The 26,137-nt window shown below is 42.5% G+C and overlaps 2 protein-coding genes across 5 annotated transcripts in view; one reads left to right on the forward strand and one right to left on the reverse strand.

Moving 5' to 3' along the window:
• The window catches only part of TMEM62 (transmembrane protein 62), a 42,017-nt gene extending 24,764 nt beyond the window's left edge, over window positions 1-17,253 (forward strand). The window contains exons 9-14 of the mRNA XM_063438901.1: window positions 3,968-4,127; window positions 6,220-6,333; window positions 8,161-8,245; window positions 10,217-10,321; window positions 14,545-14,663; window positions 15,388-17,253. Coding sequence (XP_063294971.1) covers window positions 3,968-4,127; window positions 6,220-6,333; window positions 8,161-8,245; window positions 10,217-10,321; window positions 14,545-14,663; window positions 15,388-15,720 — 916 coding nt within the window. The 3' untranslated portion in view covers window positions 15,721-17,253. The remainder of the gene's footprint in view (window positions 1-3,967; window positions 4,128-6,219; window positions 6,334-8,160; window positions 8,246-10,216; window positions 10,322-14,544; window positions 14,664-15,387) is intronic.
• Window positions 17,254-22,301: 5,048 nt separating this feature from the next.
• Window positions 22,302-26,137, reverse strand: part of PTGR2 (prostaglandin reductase 2) — a 54,419-nt gene continuing 50,583 nt past the window's right edge. For all 4 annotated transcript variants that reach the window (XM_063439177.1, XM_063439178.1, XM_063439179.1 and 1 more), the window contains exon 10: window positions 22,302-22,580. In XM_063439177.1, coding sequence (XP_063295247.1) covers window positions 22,516-22,580 — 65 coding nt within the window. In that variant the 3' untranslated portion in view covers window positions 22,302-22,515. The remainder of the gene's footprint in view (window positions 22,581-26,137) is intronic.

Consider the following 26,137-nt stretch of genomic DNA (forward strand, 5'->3'; position numbering starts at 1 on the left):
TGCAGATATGTGTCTATGTCGCTTTGCGTAGGGGAGTGGCAGTCTGGGTCTTTTGCTAAATTATATAGGCCGCTGTAGTAGCGACTGAATTCTTCCACAATTGCTTGTGGGTCCGTGATCTTTTCGCCCTGTTTTGCAGTGAGATATGCTATTTTGGACGATAGTGTTTTAGATTTGAGTTGTGCTGCCAACGTCTTCCCTGCTCTGTTTCCGTCTTTAAAGAATTTGTGTTTCAGTTTCGACATTAAGTAGGTTGTTTTTTCCAGCTCCATATCTTTCAGTCGTGATTGTAGTTCATGAATCTGTCTTGTGACGGTATGTGATGGCGCTGTTTTGTTAATGCGAGTGAGGTTAGCTAGTGTCTTGTGTAGATCGATATATGCCTGTGTCCGAAGCCTCTTATTATGGCTAGCATGTTTGATGAGTTGGCCCCGTAGGACCGCCTTATGGGCTTGCCAGATAGTTTCTATATTGACTTCTCCCGTGTCATTTAGATTGAAGTAAGTGTCTATTTCTTTGGTGATTTGTGTCACCAGTTTATGGTCGGTCAGGAGGGTATCGTTCAGACGCCAGGTGCGGTTCCCACTAGTAGGGTGTTGTGTTGCAAATTTCAGTATGATGGGGGCATGGTCTGTCCAGGTGATGGTGCCTATGTCTGCTGTGGCTATTTGTGGTGCGAGTGTGGGGGGAATGAGGAATCGGTCAATTCTGGAGTATGAGCTGTGGACTAAGGAGTGAAAAGTATAGTCTCTAAGTAGAGGGTGTAGAGTTCTCCAAATATCAATAAACCCGTGTGTTTGTAGAGTATTTTCCAGAAGGGAAATGGAGCGTGTCCTTTGTTTAGTGGTATTGCCTGAGATCTTGGAGGAGGAAGTCGTGTCTAAATTTTGATCTAGGATAAAGTTTGTGTCGCCTCCAATTATGACATTTCCGAATTTATGGGCGTTTGCTAACGACAAAATTTGGTCTAGGAAAATGTGATGGTTGTCGGGTGGGCCATACATGTTAACCAGTGTGTATTGAACATTATTTATTATGCATTGTAATAGGAGGTAACGACCTTTTCTATCACTTATTTTCTTTATCAATTGAAATGCTATGTCCTTGCTGAACAAAATAGAAACACCTCTTTTTTTTTTCTTGTACGTGCAGTGGTACCCTATTGGGAAATATCTGGAGGAGAATTTAGGGGAGTTGTAAGTTTGGAAGTGAGTCTCTTGGTAAAATGCTATGTGCGCTTTCTGTTTCTGTGCTTCCAACAATGCCATACGGCGTTTGTGAGGCGAATTAAGCCCTTTGGCATTTATTGAGAGTAAGTTAAGTGTCATTTAGGGTCGAATGGTGGGACGATAGATTAAAGCGGTTGTCTGTGGTACAATAAGCTGGCTGGTGTACGTTGGTGTTATACCCAATTACATGTTTAAAGCAATATGTAATTACCTTGGCAATGGTAGGGAAGTCGGGGGGGGGGGGAATAACAAAAGGGAGGTTAACCAACTATATACATAACAAAGGTCCATAGTGTAGGACCTGGGTTTCGAGATATTCATGGGCACTGAAGCCCTTACCTGGGGGTTGAGAAAACCCGCTAGTCGGGATGAGAGAGGATGCTCCTAGTAGGCCGGGAGGGCACTATCGTCCCCCACCGTGGTTAAGGGTTCGTAACTTGGAGAGCAAGTAAACTGATTCCCCTAGGGGAGTAAGGTATTACATTAAAGTTTGTGATGGCCGGCTACTCACAGGAATCCCCACATGTAGGAGCTCCCGTGTTCAGGCGGCCATCCAGGTAGTGCATGGGAAGCTTCTGCCGCCCCCTCGGTCAATAGTTAAAAAAAAAAAAAAGACCTGGTTCATGAAACACTGAATTGTCTTGGAATGCAGCCATTCATGGGTAGGCCAATTGTCCGGGAGTCAAATATACACCTTGCTTAAAAAAGAACACGTATATATCAGGAGTGCAAAGGAAAGTATAACATAAACATCTAAAAAAAAAAAACAGGCTCCTAGAGTATTATAACTGGTAATTCTGCTAGGACTCCAGAAATGTAGCCGGAGCGGTGAGTGCTCGGTGTCTCTGCGACAGCATTGTCACCAGATTGAGGCACACCACCGTCCTTATACAGTCATACATAAAGCCCTCAGATATTCAGGGGCGCGCTGGAGAATTAGGTGCGGAGTCGCCATGTGTTAATGGCGGCTCCACATCCTCAACGCCACACAACCCCGCGCCCCAGCATAATAGGGTCATATATAACAGGGGGAGGCAACAGTGTTAACATTAGGATAGATAAAACATAGAGGTTAAATGAAGTAAAGATAAGGATATACAGTAGCATTTGTATCTGAAAGTAAGGCAAGTAATAAGGTACTTATCCACCGAGCCTGACTCTCTCGTGTCGCGGCTATTTGCCGCCAAGGCCGGCTTACACTGTCTCAGATTGCACATGCGGCAAAAGTCATTTGATTTTCGTGCTTGTGGCCCAGTCGTGAGTGATTTTCATCGGCGAGGTCGTCGCTGTGGTAGCATGTTGTGGGGTAGATGATGGCGGTGTAGGTTCCCCATTTTCAGTCAACGGGATGTTCCATTCAGCTAGAGTTCGTTTCCCCTCCTCTAAGTTGGTAATGTGTCTCTCAACGCCGTTCCGTTTGATGATAATTCTTGCAGGGAAACCCCATTTGTAAGGAATATTCGCCGTCCTTAATGCGCTGGTTACAGGAGCAAAGTTCCTCCGAGCATTCAATGTATGTGCAGATAGATCCGTGTATAACTGGATTTTGCTGTATTCCTCAGGGAGTGTGGGTTTTTTCCTGGCAGCCGCCATTATGATTTCCTTGGTAGTGTAATAGTGTACACGGGTTATAGTGTCTTTCGGGACGGACTGAGGGAGATGCTTGGGTCGGGGTAGCCTATGCGTTCTGTCTAGCAGCAGTGCGGTAATCGGCAGGTCTGGCGCCAAGAGGTGGAAGATGCGGCATACATAATTGCCCAGTTCGCTGGGGCCTACATTATCTGGGATGCCTCTGATGCGTATGTTGTTCCGCCTGTCCCTGTCTTCATGATCGGCTATTTTAGCATATATAGAAGACAGTTTAGCTTCCATGGTGTCATATGCGGTTACCACGTTATTATGTGCGGTTATGATCTCTTCCGTCTTGGTTTCGATGTAGTCCATTCTCTCCCCCAGCGCCCTGACATCATCTCTAATTTCTTTTGCGATTAGAGTGAAATCCGCCCTTAAAGATGTCTGGAGGCTATCCAGCATTCTCTGTATAGCGGATTCTGTGGCCGGTATCTCCCGGTGGGATATAGATGTGACATCGCTCCGTCCTGAACTCGAGGCCGGGGAGTTAGGCCTGTCTGCGCCATCTTGTATTCGGCGTGGTGGCGAGGCCCTGGCCGCACTTTGCAGCGATGGAGTCTCTTTGGGCTTAGTTTTTTTGGACATACGTTGTGCCATAATGTCCAGGCTAGGCAAGGCAGGTTCTGTTGGGTCTTTTTCTCAATAAACGTTAGATTAATTGCTGTATTGCGGGTATTTCTCACGGAGCCGATCGTTCACACGTCCATTCCCTTGAACGGTGGCACAATTATTTTAAGTGCATTACTTTCAATGCATGTTTAAAAAACAAAAAACAAACACATCATTAAATCCAGATTGTTTCTTTAAGCTCCGCTTGATAGGAAACCTTTTAAACCTGAACTGAATTGTATTTTCTGACAGCTTGGTAACATTGTGTAATGGCCATCATTGATGAAATATAATGAAAGGGGGAGAGAAGTAAATCTCTTAAATTAATGAATGAATAAAAATGTGTTTTTCAAAAGAGATGTCATTCATATCTTGGTTATATCTCGGGTATGGCTTGGTTAGTGAAAATTATATGAATCAGTTGAAGATATTGTTGTAAAATGACTGGCAAACAAGATAAACTGACCAATTTCTTCTATCTCTCTATTTGTTTTAAGAGTTCTGGCATTCTCCACACACCCTATCACCTCTGTCAAGGTCAGCATTGACAAAGTCATGATGGGGGAAGCTGGCCATGTATCAGGACCTCTGTACATCTTAGAATGGAATCCTGCAGACTACCACACTGGAATTCATGAGATCAAGGTTCAAGTTGAAGTAAGAAACAAGTTTTTTTTGTGTTTGTTTTTCTTCTTAGATTGAAATGCAATTGGACAATCTCCTGTTTTCACTATGTGGATGAATGTTTTGAGATTTTTTTTTTTTTTTTTAAGTATATAATTTGATTTTTTTTTTTGTGGGGGGGACACTCTTCCCCCATAAAGCACTGCAGCAAGGTAAATTGCTTGCTATTTGAAGTGTCCTTTTAAATCGGTTATGGGTTACCTGTGAGTTTGCAGAATTAACCCTGTTATGATGCGTGAGCATCTCTGAGTATTTCTTTCAGGAACTGAATTTAGAGGTCACCTGTCATGTGGTGTCGTGCCGTCACAAGTGGTGCACGGCTAGACAGCCTGTGTCTTAAAAGAACACAGAGCAAAAAACGGGGCGCAAGAGAATACTGAGAACGGGCAGCAGCTGAAATAGCCTGCCCTTCGGTGGTTCCCCGCTCGGTTCTCAAGCTGGTTTTAGCTCATCTTGTGCCATTACAGAGAGAACATCTCTGAAACATATCAGACTGATCCCACCCATACGGGCAGTCCAGATCCGAAATGCCAGCAAGTTCCCTCTGCACGAGAGACACAGCAACCCCAGACGATTGTTTCAGCCTTGTTAGGCATCATCATCATTTCGGATCTGGACTGCCCGTATGGGTGGGACCAGTCTGATATGTTTCAGAGATGTTCTATCTGTAATGGCACAAGATGAGCTAAAGCCAGCTTGAGAACTGAGCGGGGACCCACCGAAGGTCAAGCTATTTCAGCTGCTGCCCGTTCTCAGTATTCTCTTGCGACCTGTTTTTTGCTCTCCATAAGTTTAAAGGGTAATTCAGACGTGGACCCCTTGCTCACGGTGCCTAGAGAGATATCCGTTATGCCTTACTGATGATGCCTAACAAGGCTGAAACAATCGTCTGGGGTTGCTGTGTCTCTCGTGCAGAGGGATCTTGCTGGCATTTCGGATCTGGACTGCCCGTATGGGTGGGATCAGTCTGATATGTTTCAGAGATGTTCCTTCTGTAATGGCACAAGATGAGCTAAAGCCAGCGTGAGAACTGAGCGGGGACCCACCGAAGGCCAGGCTATTTCAGCTGCTGCCCGTTCTCAGTATTCTCTTGCGACCTGTTTTTTGCTCTCCTTAACCCCTTAAGGACACGTGACATGTCATGATTCCCCTTTTATTCAAGAAGTTTGGTCCTTAAGGGGTTAAAGGAACACAGTGTTAGAAATACAAATGTGTTTTTTTTACAGTGCCCCGTTGCCCGTTTAGATTCTCAGCCTCCACCTGCAGGGAGTAAAAAACTTTACTTACCTTTTCCCCCTTGCAGTTCCAGCCTCTGCAGGGAAGATATTCCTCCTGGGCTGCGATCATTGAAATCGATGATATCAGCCAATCCATTGCTTTCCCATAGGAAGGCATTAGGAAGCTAGTTTCTCTCTAAGACCATGTGAGCAAAGTTTTACTTTCTTATTTCCTCAGAACTGCATCTAGTGGCTGTAGTCATTTAAACCCTGCAATAAAACTGCAATGTCTTCAGCCACATGGTTAAAATGGAGGGGGGAGGGAGGGCATGGCACCCAGACCAATTTATTGAGATGTCTGGGTGCTTTTAACACCCCTTTAAAACTGAAGCATAGCTTTACAGTGGTTTAATGATCTCTCCCAAGCTTTCTGTCTTTACAAGAAACCGTCTAAATTGAATCTAAGCCAAATTCTCCTTTTCTACAATAAAATCTTGCTTGTAGGAAATCAGCATATATGGTCAGTATCCCAGAGTTCCATGCAATAACGCTTACCGTGATGTGTCTTTCAATAGTAATTATTGTGTTTATGGCATATAATGTACTTGTTTGAAAGCCTCTGATACAGAAATACTGGCATAAACACGGTCCCTGAATACCCCAGTAATGATAAGTGTTTGTCTTTGGCCAATGGAAATGATGGTGAGTGAGTGATTTAACTTGTGTATATATAATCTGTGTAAACCTATATCTACAGAACACAAGCATTTTACAATGCGTTTTTAATACTACATATTCAGCAATCATTTTCCCTGTTCAGCAGTAAGTTGCCACTGTTTATATTCCAGGATGCAGCTGACCACCGCCAAACCAGGAGCCATTTGTTCAGTTTGGAAGATGATGTGTCCCTTAGCTTCAAATGGTTCCCCACTTTTATCCTCCTTGTTGATCATTATGTGTTGGTGAGTAGAACATTGTCTTTGTCGAATTGGTTTTAAAATAATATCACCTAGATTTTCTAAAAGAGGCAATGTCAGTAATGCTTAATGCCAATAACTTTGTTTAAACCAACATTTCATACAGATTAATATTATATCTAAGCAAACTTACTATAGTAAGTTTATTTGGAATTACCCCTTAAAGATCTATCAGTGTTTTTGCATGGAGGCTGCCATCTTGGAATCACATGCAATGTTTAACCCCTTAAGGACCAAACCTCTGGAATAAAAGGGAATCATGACCTGTCACACATGTCATGTGTCCTTAAGGGGTTAAACTCTCTGTAGCCATTACAAATACAATCGGCACCTGAGAGAATATGACTGGCTTCTTTTAAGTCTGAGCAGCTTGTTGTTCATTTATACAATCTTAAACAAAAAAAGTCTAAATTGTCTGGCTTTTAAAAGCAACGTATGAGTCCAGACACTAAATTAAGTAGGGGAATGCAATTTAAATTGTACATAGCAGCAGGAATGCCGACGTTGTTCTAGTCCTAAATACATCTACATTGCAGTACAAACAAACTTGGTTCTAAAGGGGATGAATTGTTCTTTAACAATAGTTCCCTTACCTCTTTCAATACCAACACAAACCTGCCATCTGTAGAGATAGATTTATAAAAGCAATTATCAGTTTATATTGTGATGTATTTTCATTTGATTTGTGCCTGTGTTTTTTATTAAGTTGATTTTTAAGTTGCGAAGCTTTAACCCTTTGCAATCCTATTTTCTGAGCTATGCCCCAGTCTTTCTTCTGCATGGTAACCTCATGACGGCTATCAGAGCGCAATGTGGAAGACTTGCTATTGTACTTCTCTTACTGGAAGCTACCTGAAGGTCATTGGCGATGTCATCTAATGTAATCAAAGCTGTAACTTGAACAGTCTGTTTGAAAGAGACACTCCAAGTTAGAATCGGCTCCCTCCCTTACCATTGTACTATAGACATTATGCAATCAAACAATGTGTGTGTGTGTGGGGGGGGGGGTAAAAAAAAAGAAGCTATTTCCCTTTTAATTTGCCACATTTACTGCAGACCTAGTTCTCACTCAATCCTGGCTGTACATGTTCTGAGCACTGAGCAGGGTATTAATAATATAAAGTTCATTTATATTAAGACCGTTATACCATTTAGGAAAATACATAAAACGATGGACGCTAGTAAAGGCTGTTTTGTCTCCTTACATGTAAATTATGTTTGAGGATTCTTTTATTTATTTAACCTGTAAATTAATTTTGAGTTGGTTAATACCTTGCAGCGAAGTTGACCGTGTCCTGGGCACTGCCACAACAATTGGTAGACTTGTCTGGTAGAGGTTACGTTGTAATTTGCTACAGTAAATTTCTGATGATCCACTCTTATTATCCTGCCCAGAGCAGGGGTAGGCAACCTTCGGGACTCCAGGTGATGCTTTGTCAGCATTATGCCTACAAGAGCATTATGGGAAATGTAGTCTACACAACATCTGGAGTGCCGAAGGTTGTCTTCCACTGCTTTAGAGAATGTCTCTGATAAATACTAATGCTGTATACTGAGATGTGGTTTGTTGATTGTTAAGAATTCATGAGTACAAGTTTGATAGATCGCTGCTGCACCAAAAAACATGCCACTTCTGAAAAAAAATTTTCTATATATGTGCATATGCTGGGTTCTTAGAACGTGTGCTTTTAGTCCTTGCTGCACTGCCATAGCAACGTCACCGGCTCGCAAAGAGTACACAGGCAGTGCTACCCTATAATTAGAGTGTCGATCTGCTGAATAATGTTACTGAAATGTACTCTCTCTCTGCAGGGACAAGCATTGTTTATTCTGGCTGTTCTGGGTCAGCTCCTTTTGCTGCTAATTTTCAGATGTAAGAAAAGACCAATTCTCAAGGGTGAGTCATAACATGACAATCCTATATTGTAAGTACCCATTGCAGTGACCCAATATCTGTCACCCTCTGTACAAAGGAAACTGCCCATATTCTTCGGTACTCTAAATGGTGATTTTAAATGTTTAAATTTGGTGCGTTTTCCAAAGGATTGCAAAATAAAAACATAAAATACTATCTGCACACAAGCCACTAAGACCTGTACCCCATCTTATTGGGAGATGTCCTTCAGAATTTTACATAGCGCCTATTTTACTCCCTTATTACATTTTAAAGGTGTGGTAAATGTCACTAGACTGGGGCGGATCTGCTTCACTGTTTTTGGCACTGTCCTATAATATAATAGAAAGATATACATTTTATATATTTTGTTATATAGCCATAGAGACTACTATGCTTACGTAAGACCGTACAACCAGATTAGAGATGGTAACAAACATTACCTTCTACAGAGCGCCATTTTTAATTCAACTCTGGAATAAACTATTTCTACTAGTAATAGGTTATGCATTGTCACCTCTGTTTATCAGGGGATTATATTACAGAGCATATATTAACTCTGTGGGTGCATACTTGTTGCACCCCTAATTTATGTTCTCATCCAATGAACAAGATCTAGTGATAAATCTGTTCTGATTATACAGACTCTGTTCTTTATTATGCGTGCATTTGTTACCTGTACATTATTGCTTCACACTTGTGTAAATTATTTTGTAAACCTTTCAACATAAATGCATTTTCTCTTTAGGGTTTGTTTTTTTCCCCCCAAAACTAAAGGCTCCTACGCTGCTTGTCTGTCACTTCTTCTTCTTCAGATCTCTACCAGTTTCAGTTTTCCAGTCTGACTGAAGCAATGATTTTTGTTATCAGAATAATTACTTTCAGCTCTGCCCCAGTCAGTATATCATAGATTCAGAGCAATAAAAGACAATTAACCATGTAACCAAACATCATCTGCAAACTGAATCCCTGCCAAAGATTGGTGGCCACATTCTGCATCTTTATAACAGCACCCTTTACATCTATATTAAGCAAAATACCAAAGTATCTTTCTCTTGCTTGATATATCACCACTGATTGTTATAATATAGCTGTGGTATATATAACCGCTACCATTTGACAAATGCTTACCAGGGCTTAAAATGCTATCGGCTAGGCCTTTAAAAGTTATTCACAATTGCAAAGTTATAGCATACTCCCCAATTTCTACTCTCCAGGGCTAAAGTTTCACTCGGAAAATGGTTATTGGTGAGTTGAAATTTTGATCTCTGATATTGCAATCACTGTGTTACTCTTCAAAGTCCTAAACCCTCGCAGACCATCGCTGTACAGAAAACAGTCCGTAGAGCTTACTCATCTATACAGCTAGTAGTAATACTAACCATGTGTCTCACCGGCGGTTAATTTCCTCTCGTCTACAGTCTGTTTCCCAGCTGCTCTGTCAAGTGTTTATTGAGAGACAGAGGCCAGTCCAGGGACACAGTGAGTGAAGTGGAGGGCATGAGTTAATGCTGTAAAAAGCTGCAAAAATAATTGTTATTTTGTTATCATAACTACATAGAATTGAGCAACAGCAACAATACAGCATGAGTCCAACGATTTTTCACATCACTAAATAATGGAGTTACTCTGGACTGTAACTCCCAGTGACCAGCAATCCAGGCTGAGAGTGATGGAGCTAAAATTCATATCTTGAGTAAGTGCCACCCACCCATGTCAATTTTAAATAATCTCTTCAATATGGAGATTACGTTTAGAGGTTACCCTATCATAGTGTATAGCAAGATTGCTGTTAGAAAGGAAGCCGTACCGACCTGTGCTTCTATCGATATAGTGCCATTGTCATAGTACAGTTTTGATGCTTAGTATTTCACACACATGGTTTTAAATGGATGTAACACTGATATATGATCAGATGCCAAGTCACATTTTTTTCCCATGATTTTGCTTACGTGACTTTGTCTTCTGTTCAAGGGCCTCCAGGTTTTTTTTCACTGACCTCCTTCTCCATGCATGTTATGGCAAAAACCAACACGTTCTTTTATCCTGCCTTTCTGCTCATCTTGTATACGGCACTAGGTAAGTAAATAAGAATTTAACATTTACTGTTCTAAGAGATGGAGTCTCTGAATGTAGGTTCAGATAGTAGTCCAAAGAAAAAAGAAAGTACCCCTGAATATCCGATGTATGTGCGTGTGTTAAATGTCCATCTAATAGACAGCCACTAGAGGTGGAGTTAACCCTGCAATGTAAATATTGCAGTTTATGAAAAACTGCAATAATTACAGTTGCAGGGTTAAGGGTAGTGGGAGTTGGCACCCAGACCACTCCAATGAGCAGAAGTGGTCTGGGTGCCTGGAGTGTCCCTTTAAGGCATTTTAGGCGATACTACCGTATATACTCGAGTATAAGCCGACCCGAATATAAGCCGAGGCCCCTAATTTTACCCCAAAAAACTGGGAAAACGTATTGACTCGAGTATAAGACTAGGGTGGGAAATGCAGCAGCTACTGGTAAATTTCTAAATAAAATTAGATCCTAAAAAAATTATATTAATTGAATATTTTTTTATTTTTTTTTAAATTCTTTATTTTTGGTGTGCATAAGAGTAGTAACAAGCTTCAATGCGCCACAACAGCGACATCAAGGTACAAAATTGAACATTGCATTACAGGTTGCGGCAAAAGATTGTCAGGCACAATTTTAGTTAAAGTAATATGTTAGCAATCATTTAGGTTCTCGAGTAGCTGGAGCTTTTAAGCATGCAATGTAGCTAACATGTATAAACAAGTTTGACTCAGTAGCTTAAAGTAAGTATTAATAGTATGAACACACTGAAACTACGCTTGCCTGTGCTTAAGAGAGGGACATGCATTACATACATAAAAATCTGGGCTGATTAATCTTACACCCCCTCTTTGTAAAATTATATGTCTAGCTAGGTACACAGATGAGTGAAATGAATGACATCAAGCTTATATGTTTGGTAGATGATATACTATGTTGAGTAGTTTAAAGTTCAAGCACATTGTTAATGTTAGGTTCTGGCATTGCCCTTAGAGCAACACTACATGAATGAGACAGACATATGTAAAATAACGATATGTGCAGAACAAAATAAATCAATGAAAACTGTGCTCATCTGTAGTAAGAATAGTCCTCGGCAATCAGGGGTTGGGCATGACAGCCCCGCAGGTAGAGGCAACAGGCGTCCTGGGGAAGTGTGAAACTGACGCAGGGCACATGCAGCCAGTCCACCCTAGGTACCTAACCCACGCCAGATCTTGAGGCCTGCCACTGGGTAGCGTGGAGCCACTCGGCAATATGTTGCAGCCAGCTTCTCCGTGAGGTGCAAGATGTCATTATGACAGCGAGGTCCGAGCTCCGCTCCGGTGGGGTGGACTTGATAGTTGGAGGCCGTCTGCCTAAGGAGGCGTATCGCCGGTCGCGGTACCGGGGTGCAGGCAGGTGGGTTGTATTTCTCGCTGTACATGGGGTGCTACACCGCGCCCCGGACCGACTCAGCCCTCCAGTCCGAGGTCGCATGAAAGGTTGTCTCTCAGCCGCCTTGTGTCTAAGTGAAGTGCAGCGTCTGACCCTCCGGTGCGCCGCCTTCCCCAGAGCCGGTAGAGCTGTTGGTTTGGGCATGATTCTCCGAGGCGGGTAGGTCTCAGTTTGCTGCTGTGCAGAATGGAGCTTCCAACTTCTCAGTTGTTGCCCTACATTAAGGAAGAGTCTATCTAGCCTTGTGTGGATGTCGCCTCGGGCATCACTGGCGTGTGTAGCCCGCTTGGTATCCGCCATTTTGAGTAAGGCGATGTGTTGCCCTCCCGCTCTCCCGCCTCGTGGCCGAGGGCGTGAGGATAATGCCGTCGGTAGGTGCTCTTCAAGGGTGTGTGCCCCAGCCAGCCGTTCCTCCAGCTTTGTCCAGAAGGCTGCAAATGTGGCATCCAGCCGTTGTAGAATATCGGGCCAGTGCGCCTTGTCTTGTGGTTCAGGGGCATTTGCCGCCATTTTCAGGTTAGTAAGCGCTGCTTGGGTGTACATCCCCCTGTGCTGTTGGGGTCCTTCAGAGACCGGGATAACCCCCACCGGTCCATAGGGGGGGGAACGAGGGTCCAGTCGCCAGCTGTTTGCCCTTGGGGGCAACCGGGGAGCGGCCGCCTCCCCAGTGCCGTGTGGGCTTGTAGGCCGCAGATATTGCTCCGGTAATCCTTGCAGGGATGGCATCATATTTGGTGTCAGTGTGAGCCCCGCTAGTTCCCCTCTCGATTGGTGACCTTTTTGGGTCGTTTGTGGGACACCTGCAGCTTGTACATAGTAATTATTGCCCAGAAAAGCAGGAGCCATTCTGTTCTGCATCCTCTCAGTTCGGCGGCCAGACCCCGCCCCCCCGAATATTTATTTACAGTGTGTGTATATAATGAGTGCAGTGCGTGTATGAATGCAGTGTGTGTGTATGAGTGCAGTGTGTGTGTGTATATATTAATTGAATATTTATTTACAGTGTGTGTATATAATGAATGCAGTGTGTGTGTGTGTGTGAGTGCAGTGTGTGTGTGTGTGTGCAGTGTGTGTGTGTGTGAGTGCAGTGTGTGTGTGTGAGTGCAGTGTGTGTGTGTGTGTGCAGTGTGTGTGTGTGAGTGCAGTGTGTGTGTGAGTGCAGTGTGTGTGTGAGTGCAGTGTGTGTGTGAGTGCAGTGTGTGTGTGTGTGTGTGAGTGCGTGTGTGTATGAGTGCAGTGTGTGTGTGTGCATATGAGTGCAGTGTGTGTGTATATATTAATTGAATATTTATTTCCAGTGTGTGTATATAATGAGTGCAGTGTGTGTGTGAGTGCAGTGTGTGTGTGTGAGTGCAGTGTGTGTGTGTGTGAGTGCAGTGTGTGTGTATGAGTGCAGTGTGTGTATATGAGTGCAGTGTGTGTGTATGAGTGCAGTGTGTGTATGAGTGCAGTGTGTGTATGAGTGCAGTGTGTGTATGAGTGCAGTGTGTGTATGAGTGCAGTGCGTGTGTGTGTATGAGTGCAGTGTGTGTGTGTGTATGAGTGCAGTGTGTGTGTGTATGAGTGCAGTGTGCGTGTGTGAGTGCAGTGTGTGTATATGAATGAAGTGTGAGTGTGTGTTTGTGTATGTGTTGGTGGGGGTGGGCATTTTGATATATTATTAATTATGTTATTAATTATTTTTTAATATTATATTTTTTTTATTATTATTATTTATTATTTAATGGCATGATTATTACATTTTTTTTATTATTTTTTTTTTTCGTCCCCCCTCCCTGCTTGATACATAGCAGGGAGGGGGGCTCCTTCCCTGGTGGTCCAGTGTCATTGGCAGTTCAGTGGGGGGAGAGGGGGGCTGGCAGAGCTGTACTTACCTTTCCTGCAGCTCCTGTCAGCTCTCTCCTCCTCTGCGCGGTCTGTGCAGCTCCCTCTGTCAGCTCCCAGTGTAAGTCTCGCGAGAGCCGCGGCTCTCGCGAGACTTACACTGGGAGCTGACCGAGGTGCTGAACGGACGGCGCGGAGGAGGAGGGAGCTGACAGGAGCTGCAGGAGAGGTAAGTACAGCTCTGCCAGCCCCCCTCTCCCCCCAGTCTGTATTATGGCAATGCAAATTGCCATAATACAGACTCTGACTCGAGTATAAGCCGAGTTGGGGTTTTTCAGCACAAAAAATGTGCTGAAAAACTCGGCTTATACTCAAGTATATACGGTAAATAGATTGCATGACAAGATGAAAAAAGTATGTGCAAGGGACTTGGAGCTTAAGAGTTCACATAATGTGAAATGCTGGCACAGTACTTTGTAGAAAACAAGCCCAAGTCTGACTCTACCACATATACATATACATATAATATATATATATATATATATATATATATATATATTCTTGCACTCATGCCTGATCCTGATGAAAGTCCCAGTGGGGACTGAAACGTTGATCATATTTTAAATGGAAATGTAATAAACTTTGGAATTTTAGCACTTCAAGTCCATGAGTGCAATATATATATATATATATATATCAGTAGAATAGCGGTTTGTAGTATTTATAAGGTTGAAATCCGTTAGATATGCTCGGTGTAGTTTTATATATTATAAAACTCTGTTTGGAACCCGCAGAGGTGCAGCCTAGAGTCTCCCCAACCCCTATCCACAGAAGGCTGTACTGGCAAGGTAAGGGAGATCCTTGATTTCCCCTGCGGGCTGGCCTGTGGATTGACAAATTTTGCCTAAATGTTCTCATTCAGATTTTTTCTTTGAAACACTTTGACGTTTGAAATTGACCTTTTCTCTACACAGGACCCTGGTTTATCGGTGAGATTATAGATGGTCATGTAGGCGCTTGCTTTGCGTTTGGAGTAATAGTCAATGGACATTTTCTTCAAGGGAGCCTGACATATATAGTTGGAATAATGCAGGTTTGGAATATCTATTTTATCCATCACTTAAAGTTATCAAGGTTAAAGTTCATAAAGATGCATTCAGTAATAAACATCATTATCCGTTCATGTAAATGGTATCTGCATTGCAGAAAATAAATGTATGGAATTTATGGACATCAACGTTCGATCCACACTGAGTACTAACCAGGCTGTATTGAAAAGGTGACAGTTGTTCTTTAACCTAAAGTATACATAAACAAATATTGACAAATAGCTGTACGTGTTGTATAAAATATAAACATAAAGACACACCTTTTACAAACCACAAACTAATTTACGTATCATAGATAAAGAAATAAGATGTGGCTCTGGTGATGAATATTTTAAATACCTATAACCATGTTAACAATATAAATTCTGTGCAAAAATATATGTGAAATGATACATTCAAAATAATGTTTTTTCTAAAGTCCTTTACGCTAAGATATTCTCAAAATTACAAGTCGACTACATTGTAAAGTAGTTGCCCTGTTTTTTTTTTTTTGTTGGAAATACAAAAATAATTAAGCACGTATTTTTTAGGGAGGGTGGGGGTTGTATCCTTGAATTAAGTTGAGAAATTCCCAGGAATAAATAATTGGCACAAACGGAAGCTAGATACGTTAAAGAAAGCACTTTCATTACGCATGTAATTCTTTTTGCTTCCACCGGCAGTTTGTTTTGTTTGGACTGTGTAACTAATTTGGTTTTGTGTTTGTAGATGGCGTTCTTTAACGTCCCTATGATGGCTTACATGTGTTGGTGTCTGCTGGTGCGTTGCAGAGGGCAAGGCTTCTCTTCTCACTTGCGATACAGCAGGAAGATTGTATCGCTGCCCATCCATTTTGTGATGTTTCTTCTGTTTGCATGGCAAGTCTATTCCTGCGTCTTCCTCATGTTAACATACGGGAGTTTGGCAGTGTTCCTATCACCGATGAAGCTGTGGCTTGTAGTAGCTGTGTTGTTCCTGTACAGGAAATTATGGATGTTCAATTCCCCTCAACTGAAAGCTTATGCAATTGAACTTAAGAGCTGTCAAAGCTCTAGACTGTAATTCTGAATGTTTGCACCTTTTCATTTTTGGTGGTTGTTCCTGATGAACTGAAAAATTTAATATAATTTTGTATAAATGTGTCTAAACGTATCACTACAATCGAAGTGTCCACATATCACACTTAAATCCCTCATATCCTACAAATGGATATATCCATACACTGAAGAATTGTAGCTATTCGAGGTATCCATTACTTTTTCCATTTACCTGAGGGAAGCAATTGTCCCTTTTGTCCAACGTAGGATTTACCATAAACCAAGGTAGTATTTGTCTTACAATTACTTTTCACTGCATTGGAATTTCAAATAAATTCCAACACATTTTTTTATGAACATTTCGTAAAGATTTAATCTTTATGAAAATGCTCTAAACTTTTGGGCGGGTGACAGTGCTGCGCCAACAATGTTGGGGGCAAACCAGTAATGCCAGATCAGAGCAATTTCTTCCATCCTAAAATAAAGCGTCACTTGGAACTTAATGAAGTTACTTTTAACCGAAAGTTTTACCGCAAACTGCAATCACCATAGCTCTCGAATACTGGACCTGTCGTAGACATACAGAATAATAATAGTACACATGGCTCTCCACAGCCAGAGGTGGTTTACTTTCTGTATTCTTCATCAGCCTCCAGCTTTACTAATCTGTTCCAATGCAGTATCACCCTTAATTATTTAAAGTGGACCTGTGGTTTATTTTTTGTTTATTTCTTTCCTTTCCTTATACTCCCTGTATCTTAATGATTATACTCCCCATGCCACTAGTCTTGTTTAGACGTATCGTTTCTTTCTTGTGCTGGATATCAATACCCGGGAGCAGCCATTTTATTCGCTTTCATGTGATTGATTTTACTGATGGATTCTGGGTAAATTTGATTGGCAACAGAAACAAAACCTTGTTTTAAGCTTTGCCTATGGTCAAGTTTAATCAACCTGACTGCTATACACAAGGAAAAGTAGTCCCTACTTTTTATTCATGTAGCGCTCCGGAAATAGAGGTTTAGGAACAGGGAGCAACATAGAAACGGCTTAGATGAAGTTTGTATTTGGCGATAGAGCTGCTTTAATTAAAGTAAAGATTCTTCATGGATTTGGATCAGCCATGTCGTCAGCAACTGTGAGTCCCACGTTATTTTTTTTCTTGTTTTGTTTAAATAATACATACTTGCAGGAATTCTGTCACTTCACAAAATATATAGACGAGTCAACTTCAGGCAAGTATAAATGTAATCTATGCTGTGGTCTGGAGAGATATCAGCATCTAGTCTGTCAACGTGGCAATCTCACCAGAATACTGCATAGATTACATTGATTATCTGACGCTACCTTACGATTAACATATATATTTATATCAAATGGCGTATACTTTGCGAAAGATGGCCGCCAGCTATCCCCCATTTTCGATAATCCTCATTAGTTATTTCTGTGCCAAGAGGCTCTGCACTGTAAGTGTACCAATAAGTACACAAAATAAAATAACTTTAATTGTATATATTTGCAAGCTGTTGGGATAGCACAAAGGATGGATTAAATGTGCTCCACTGGAAAATGCAAGAACTGGAATTATTCTCCTTATGAATTTAAAAGAAATATTAATTAATAACTTTTTTTTTTTTTTTACAAAATTCCAGTTTGCAAACAAAACAATGGTTTTTTTTTTTGGTTTTTTTTTAGTACATAGCGAGAGTTTGAGATGTAGAACATAGCTGCTATGTTATCATATGTTCTGATATTATGTTTATTTTTGTGTTAATGAAGTACAATCTTGCGTGTTGTTTACTGCAGTTTGAATAGATTTAGACATTCGCAGTGTGAGTGAATAATGAGGACTTGTTTACATTGGCAGTGAACTTTTTGACAAACTGTGAAATATATAATAGAAGTTAATGAAAGAAAATGCAAAAGATGAGGGAAGAGGAGAGATATGAGAGCAGACTGGGTTATTTAATACATTAAGAATTGTTGGGAATTTCAAGTCAATTTAAAATTTTAGGCAAAAGCAGACAAATTGAAAACATCTGACTTTTAGAATTTTTTCAGTTCACGTATTTTTGCCTAAAATAAAAATTATACCCTGAAATAAAATTCACTATCTTGAGAAATAATATCTATAACCCTAACAAATAATAGTCTAAAAAAAACGAGCGAAGCGGGAAGAGCCTAAAATTCATAACATTTTGAAAAATTAAATCATAACATTTCCTACTTTAACCCCTTAAGGATGGTGGACGTACCACGATCGCTTCCCGCCGCTCTAAGGGTATTGCAGCGATGCCTCGATGTCGAGGCATCCTGCAATACCTCTCCTGACTGCCAGGCCGCCGAGTGATAGCTCCCCAGGAGCGGTCACTTCCAGGTTGCCCCACATGGTGCCCGGCAGTGTAGTAGAGCTTCGGGCAGGTTTCCGATGCCCTGCCTGTGTGCGGAGTGCCTCAAGGGGTCGAGGCACTAAGTGAAGACTAAAATAAAATAAATGAAAAAAAAAAAAAAAAAAAACAGGTAAAATAAATGTATTAATATACCCATCCCAGCTATGTGGCATCCAATATGGTGCTGCCTTTCTAAAGGCAGTGCATCATGGGGCTTCTGGGGGTGTCCCTAGCCTGCCTCATCATAGAAGCAGGCTAGAGTCATCCAATCAGAGCTTGCCCCTATAATAATATTTATTATTACTATAATCGCCATGTCTGGTCAGGTCAATATTCGTAAATATTGACTCTGATCAGTGTAGATCTCCCTCCCTCTCTTGTGTTTTAGTGAGAGGGGGAGAGAGATCTGTGTTTTAGGTAGAGAGATTTAGGTAGTTTTCGGTAGGAATTTGTAAAATTGTGAGACCCAAAGGCTCTTTTCAGAGCCATTACCCCTATCTTGCCAGTGAGAACTATAAATCACTGGCTCTTTCACGGCATCAATTTTTTGGGGGGGTCGTCATTTTTATGTGATTTTTTTTTTTTATGTTTTGTTGAGACCCTAAAGCTCTTTTCAGAGCTATCAACCCCTATCCTACCAGTGATCACTGTAAAGATCACTGGCTCATGCACAGCAGCATGTATTTTGTTGCCTGTGCATTTTTTTAGGGGTTAATGTTTTGTTTTTTTGTGACAATCACTAAATAAAGTGATTGTGATCATGTCACAGGTTGCCTAGCGCTGAGGAGGCGTATGCTATCCTTGCGTTAGAGTCTGACGCGTCTCTGTCTGACTGCGACCCTGATTTTGACCCTGCCAGGTGCTCAGATACATTACTAGATACAGTGTCTGCTGCTAGGCCCCCTGCCAGAAGGAGAGTGCTGCTGAGAAGTGGGTAGCGCCTCATCGCCAGAAATCCCACCCTTCTCCGCAAATCCTGGCATCAATGTTGATGTCGCAGGATTTATCTCCCAACTGTTTATGGGCGATTATGTATTGGGGAACATTGTCGCCCGAACTAATTTATATGCCCATCAGTTCTGTGCTTCAAAGCCTGTTTTTTTTTGTTTGTTTTTTGGCAAAGCAGCAATGGGCCTCCATCAATGGGCCATAATTAAAAAAAAAAATCTGGGCATTGACTATGCTGATGAGCATCATAAAGAAGCCCTCCATCCGCTCCTACAGTAGCCCCATCTGCTCTATCCCCATTTACTCCCAGTGTCGAGAAAGATGTATTAAATGATTCTACATTTCATGCACTTCAGCGACACCAGCCAGTACCCCCCACCCCCAATTTGACTGTATAAAATCCGCCCCCTGATAACCCACTTCCAGGTTTGCATGAATCCCTGATGAAGTGTTAGGGAAGGAAGGCTGGGATTCAAGCAGTATATTCCTTCCAAGTGCTCCAAATATGGTGTAAAAGCTCTGTGAGAGGTATATTCAGGCCTTCCGGGTGTACGAGAGAAAGTATAGCCCTGGTCCTTAACGGTAAGAAAATTGAAAAACGGTCTGGTCACCAAGGGGTTAAATCAACTAATACAAACTAAATCTATCGGACCTCCACCAATACAGGGAGACAATCCCCTGAATATAAATCCTCAGGATGCAGCTTGACAACCAACGTAATATTTTATTTAGTGAAAAAGCATTTCCCCGCAAACTATGGGAGTCTAGAACCACACAACGAGAAGCAAGGAATGCCTAACGAGTTTTATACCTCCAGCAGCACTTCTAGTTCCAGAAGGGCACAAAACAGGCTCGTCTTTGTGGTTTACGGACTTTCTTAGTTTGCTGTACCATTTTTTAGGTGGGGGGGGGGGATAATTTTTTCTGGTTGAGCTGTATCGTGAGGATTTATTTTCTCTGCCTGTACCTGTTAAGATCTGACGATTTTGTTAACAAAGGCAGGGAAATCATTTTTGGATAAAGAAATCATGCTCTATATATTCCACAATGAAATTTAGAGATCTAGCCCGTCTGCTATGTTGTTGATACAGCACTCCCCTCTAAACATGTCGCTGAATGTATCTCTAAACATTAATGTTATAACATATCAATATAGAATACTCCCTGCATGAGATATGTTATATACCTACAATCACATTCAGGCTCTTTAATTGTGGCCTTCTTTTCAGATGTATATTTTCTTTAAATGTTAAATGGTTTTACCACTTCAGTATGCACTAATTATACAAAATATCTGTCAAAAATATTTTTTAAATTAAAGTGATTTTGTTGAAAAATTCAATTCTCATCTTTTTTTCTATTGTATTGATGTTTTAAGGGAAACTATTGTCCACAGGACTGATTATACATAAATATAAATTTTATATTTTTTAATTCATTCATTCACCTTCTAACCTCTGAGGCTTGCACAGCTTTGAATGCAAACGTTAACCATTTCATCTTTTATTGGAGGGGAAGGAGGTTGTTTAATTAGTTTTTTTTTTTATTGAATTTTGTAAAACTAACACGTCTATACATAAAAGTTGACAGCAAGTAATGGTATAGAACAACAATAAGCATCAAATGTAAATTCAATAGTAATGCAGACGGTCCCTCTTTCAACAAAACTGAGCACCTATATGCTGTTGATAAATCAAAACCATTAAGTCAATTCCACTTTTTCAACTTTGACATAATGACACCAGTAAGATGGTCAGACATTGTTCTTCATTATAGCCCTCCGTGCACTGGAAAGAACCGCTCAGCATCCTGTCCCGCTCCACTGGTGGGAGGAGTAACCTATATATTCTTGCTGTGGGGGCAGAACAGTGGTGCTTAAAATGTAGATCCGCAGGTGATCCCCAGGCTCTGTCATTCTAAAGGCATTCCAAAAGGAATGCAAAACATCATGGGAGTTGTAGTTCTACAACATCTGGGGATCTACCTTCTGGGCACCCGTGCCTTAAAGGGACACTCCAGGCACCCAGACCACTTCTGCCCATTGGAGTGGTCTGGGTGCCAACTCCCACTACTCTTAACCCTGCAAGTGTAATTATTGCAGTTTTTCATAAAATAATTAACTTGCAGGGTTAACTCCACCTCTAGTGGCTGTCTAATAGACAGCCACTAGAGGGCACTTCCTGGTTTCTAGCACAGGAAACCTGTGCTAGAGCGTCACTGGACGTCCTCACGCTGTGTGAGGACCTCCAGCGTCGCTCAATTCCCCATAGGAAAGCATTGAAAATCTTTTTCAATGCTTTCCTATGGGGAGCGCTAATGCGCATGCGCGGCATTGCCGCGCGTGCGCATTAGGTGTCCCAGGCCGGTGGGCGGGATCAGTCTCGCCCACCGGCCGACTGAGTCAGAAGGAGGAGCGGCACAGAGGAGGAAGCAGCGACGAGGGACATGGTTGCTGCCTCAGGTAAGTTACTGAAGGGGTTTTCACCCCTTTAGCAACTGGGGATTGGGGGGTGGGAGGGAGAGGGAACCTGCAGTGCCAGGAAAACTGATTGTTTTCCTGGCACTGGAGCTTTCCTTTAAGAGATGACCCTCAACGTTCCTATGCAATTTCAGCTTTTGAATACAATTCATTATGATCTTCAACTTGTAGAAAGGCACATATTATATAATGAAATATTGAGTGTTTGGAGATAAATACACACATGTTAAAGAGTAGGCATAAACCTGATTCACTGGGTTTCTATCGAATATATACAAACATTTTACTGGTGCTAATGGGAGTGGGCGAGGGGTGTGCCCAGACATACAGCTTAGTGCAGAGCTGATGTGTGTCCACCCCTATGTCCCCAATTTAGGCCGTTACCTGCAATTTTGCATCTGACTTGGTTACTCATTTTTAAAATTGAAAATAAAAATAATTAAAATTATTACCACTGGAATAAAACTGACTTGTGTGCTGGAGGCTTAGGCAGCATAGAACTCTGTTCTGGACTGCCTAATGTCAATTCTGTGCATATTTTAAATGTCTGTCAACACAGCGTGCTGGAGACAGACATGCCAAGCTTCTACCCTTGCTGAGCCTGCAAGGGGAAGCTCGTTCTCCACTCTCTCCCGTCATTCAGTAAGCCCTCTCTGCATTTTACCCTCTCCCCTGTCAACCCCACTTCCTCACTCCAAAACTGTCCAATCACAGCATGTGCAAGCCTAGCTGCGCTGTGAGCTTTGCCCGAAGCTGGATGTCAGGTTTTAAACAGCATTTCACAGGGGGACCGATTAGCAATGCCCAGAAGGTCATTTTAATTTTAAAAAACTAAATGTTGATGTAGGGCTCCAGTAACCCTTTAATGTCAATCTCATCATACTTTTTAATTGCAGTATATTACATTATTTGATCCGTAGAAAGCATTGCATTTTTGCATTTCGTAGCAGTATCGTATTCTCTTGGTCTACACATTGTGATTAGTTGAACTCTTGACAAACTGTCATTCTGAAATTTTCACAATCTGCTTTCCAATGTTTCCACCGGTCATCATAGACAGGAAGGCACCTGAGGAAACAATATAAATATATTATAATCTAAGAGTGGAATTAAAAAATATGTAATAATTTTAGAGGAGAATTCACGCACAGTGGCTGAGTTTATTATGGTTAAAAAAGAAGGGGGGAAAAAAAAGTACCTGGGACCTATAAATTTACATTTACAGACAGTAAAATGGTGGACCTGGCACCCAGACCACTTCATTGAGCTGAAGTGGTCTGGGTGACTATAGTGGTCCTTTTAACCCCTTTTACTGCTGGAGTTGCAATTCCAACTTCGGTAGCATCTGGTAAATCTTGTGCAAGACTTCCTGTCTGACTAATGTCAATTCTGTGCAAATTTAGAAGCACATATACTCGTTCATTGGCTGAGAGTGGTCACCTGACACTCTCAGCCAATGAATGAGGGTCAGGACCGGCATTTTGCATTTGCAGCTCTGATTTCACAGAAGACCAAGCATCCCTGAGGACCAGGTAAGAGGGCAACTAGTCGTAAAATTGTTGTAGTGGTTGGAGTAACCCTTTAATCTGAAAATTACATTTCCAATAGCAGATACATAGTAGATATAAAGCGAGTAGAGTTTCTGGACCAATGTTTCAGCTTTCAATTTAATTCCCAGGATTGTAAGATTTTAACGTGGACAGTTAAGGATGATGCAGTGGGTCATGCAGTACATTCCCTTGGCTGCACTAGCCCTTCATGATGCAACACGGGATCAACTTCAACTGCTTACTAAATGCTTTACATTTAAGAAAGAATGTAATATAGAATTCTCAGATTAAAAGTATACAATTAGTCTAAATTGTAAGAGTATGCGAAGACCTTCAAAAATAAAAGGATCTAAAGGAGGTAGTGATTCTAGTAGCTTTCTGCATGGTGGCTTTTAGAGCAGTGTTTTCAATAAAGATCAGAAACAAAAGGGGGGCGTGGCTTGGACGTCGACCGGGATGGCAGTATAAGCACTGAGCTCCGCTCCACCGGCTCTCCAAAAGCCCTAAACTAAAGCCAAATTTCAGCACTCATGGGACGAAACCGTAGGGGTGACCCTTCTGGGACCCCCAGACACTCACAATCCAGCCAATCTCACGGTCCGATGGACGACTTTCTGCAAGCGCCGGCCGATATGCACGACGAGGCCGAAGGCCCCAACATGGCGGCACAATCCTCAGGGCGAGACTGCACCCCTGCACCTACAATGGAAGGCATCGGAGATGAACTCCGAACAATATCAGCAGCAATGGCCACGATGGCCACGAAAGCAGACCTCCTGGTCCTGACCACCACGATCCAGGACGCAATGCGGGCGGAACTAGCCGGTCTCCGGACGGAGGTGACGGCACAGGTGTCAGGATCGGGACAGGGATCCAACACGCAGAGTACAAACAGTAGCCAGATACGTATACCGGACCTTAGAATGGCCGGACTAACGTAAGTAGCACAGTATAGAATGGTCAAAGACAAGCCGAGGTCGAGGGTAACAGAAGACAGGTAAGCGAGAGACAAGCCGAATCAAGGGTAACAGAGATAAGCAGAGTAAGGTAAACAAGCCGGGTCACAACCAAAAGGGATAATAGAATACACAAGCACTGAGTGACTAGAACAAGCTAGAACCACGACAGGGCAATGAGCTAATGAAAGAAGCTCTGTTAAATACCCTGTTCAGAGCAGTAACCACGCCTCCGAGGCGTCTTGATTGGTCCTGCAGCAATTGACTGACAGGTCGTTCCGGGGGAGTGTCCTGATGACTACTTCCTGCCTAGATGCTGTAAAAGGCAGTCACCCCCTTGCGGCCGGCCTAGCATGACCGGATAGACCGCGGGGAAGGGAGCCATCAGACCGTCTGGATGGAGGAACAGCTAAGTCTCCACCTCTTTCGGAGGTAGAGACCACAGGTACCCTGACAGTACCCCCCCTCTCAGATACGCCCACCGGGCGGAATGAACCGGGACGAGATGGGAAGCGAGAGTGATACGCCCTGCGGAGACGGGGAGCATGAACATCCTCCTGAGGTACCCAACTCCTCTCCTCAGGACCATATCCCTTCCAATCAACCAGATATTGTACTCTCCCCCGGGAGATTCGAGAATCAATAATAGAGTTAACCTCATACTCCTCCTGACCCTCCACCTGAACGGAGCGAGGAGGGGCTATTGTGGAGGAAAATCTGTTACATATGAGTGGTTTCAGCAATGAAACGTGAAACGAGTTCGGGATGCGTAAGGTATTAGGAAGAGCTAAACGATACGCAACTGGATTGATACGGGTCAGCACCCTGTAGGGTCCAATATAACGAGGAGCGAACTTCATGGATGGCACTTTTAAACGGATGTTCCTCGTGCTCAGCCATACCCTATCACCTGGAACAAAGACCGGAGCCGCCCTTCTACGTTTATCAGCGTGTTTCTTAACCAACATAGAGTTGTGCACAAGGATTTGTCGAGTTTGATCCCACAACTTCCTCAAATTGGCAACATGAACATCAACCGACGGCACCCCCTGGGAAGGAGAATCCGAAGGAAGAATAGACGGATGAAAACCATAATTCATGAAGAAGGGGCTTGAATGAGTAGAATCGCAAACGAGATTGTTGTGTGCAAACTCCGCCCAAGGAATCAAACCGACCCAATCGTCCTGGTGTTCTGAAACAAAACAACGTAGAAATTGATCAACTTTTTGGTTAGTGCGTTCAGCAGCTCCATTGGACTGAGGATGATAGGCAGAGGAGAAATTCAATTTGATGCCTAGTTGGGAGCAGAATGATCTCCAAAAACGGGAAACAAATTGGGAGCCTCTGTCAGAGACAATTTGGGAAGGTATCCCATGCAACCGGAAAATCTCCCTGGCGAATATCTCCGCTAATTCGGGCGAAGATGGGAGTTTAGGTAAGGGAATGAAGTGAGCCATTTTAGTAAATCTGTCTACCACAGTGAGGATGACAGTCTGCTTTTTAGAGATAGGCAAATCAACAATGAAGTCCATTGCCAGACAGGACCAAGGCTTTTCAGGAACCTCTAAAGGGTGCAGAAATCCGCATGGAAGCGAATGGGGTAGCTTGGTCTTGGTACAAACTTCACATGCCCCGATGAATTCTTTAATATCCTTGCGTAAGTCAGGCCACCAAAAATCTTTAGAGACCAGCGCATAAGTCTTGCGGATACCAGGATGCCCAGCCACCTTGCTGTTATGGAGACAGCGTAGCACCTCCAGTTGGAGAGCGGCAGGAACGAAGTGTCGATCCCCAGGAGTCTGTTTGGGTGCCAAATGCTGAAACTTCATGATCTCAGAAAGCAATGGAGAGTGAATCCTGAGATTCGTGTTCGCGATGATATTCCCCTTAGGAACTATGGATGACAGAAGTGGTTCAGTTATAGTGGATGGTTCATATTGACGAGACAAAGCATCGGCTTTAGAGTTCTTAGAACCAGGTCTATACGTAAGTACATAATTAAAGTGAGTGAGGAACAAAGCCCAGCGAGCCTGCCTGGCGGACAAGCGCTTAGCCTCCCCAATATAAGACAAGTTCTTATGATCCGTTAGGATAGTAACAGGGTGTAGTGTCCCTTCCA

This window comes from Pelobates fuscus, chromosome 13 (genome assembly GCF_036172605.1).
Source record: "Pelobates fuscus isolate aPelFus1 chromosome 13, aPelFus1.pri, whole genome shotgun sequence".
NCBI classification, from domain to species: Eukaryota; Metazoa; Chordata; class Amphibia; order Anura; family Pelobatidae; genus Pelobates; species Pelobates fuscus.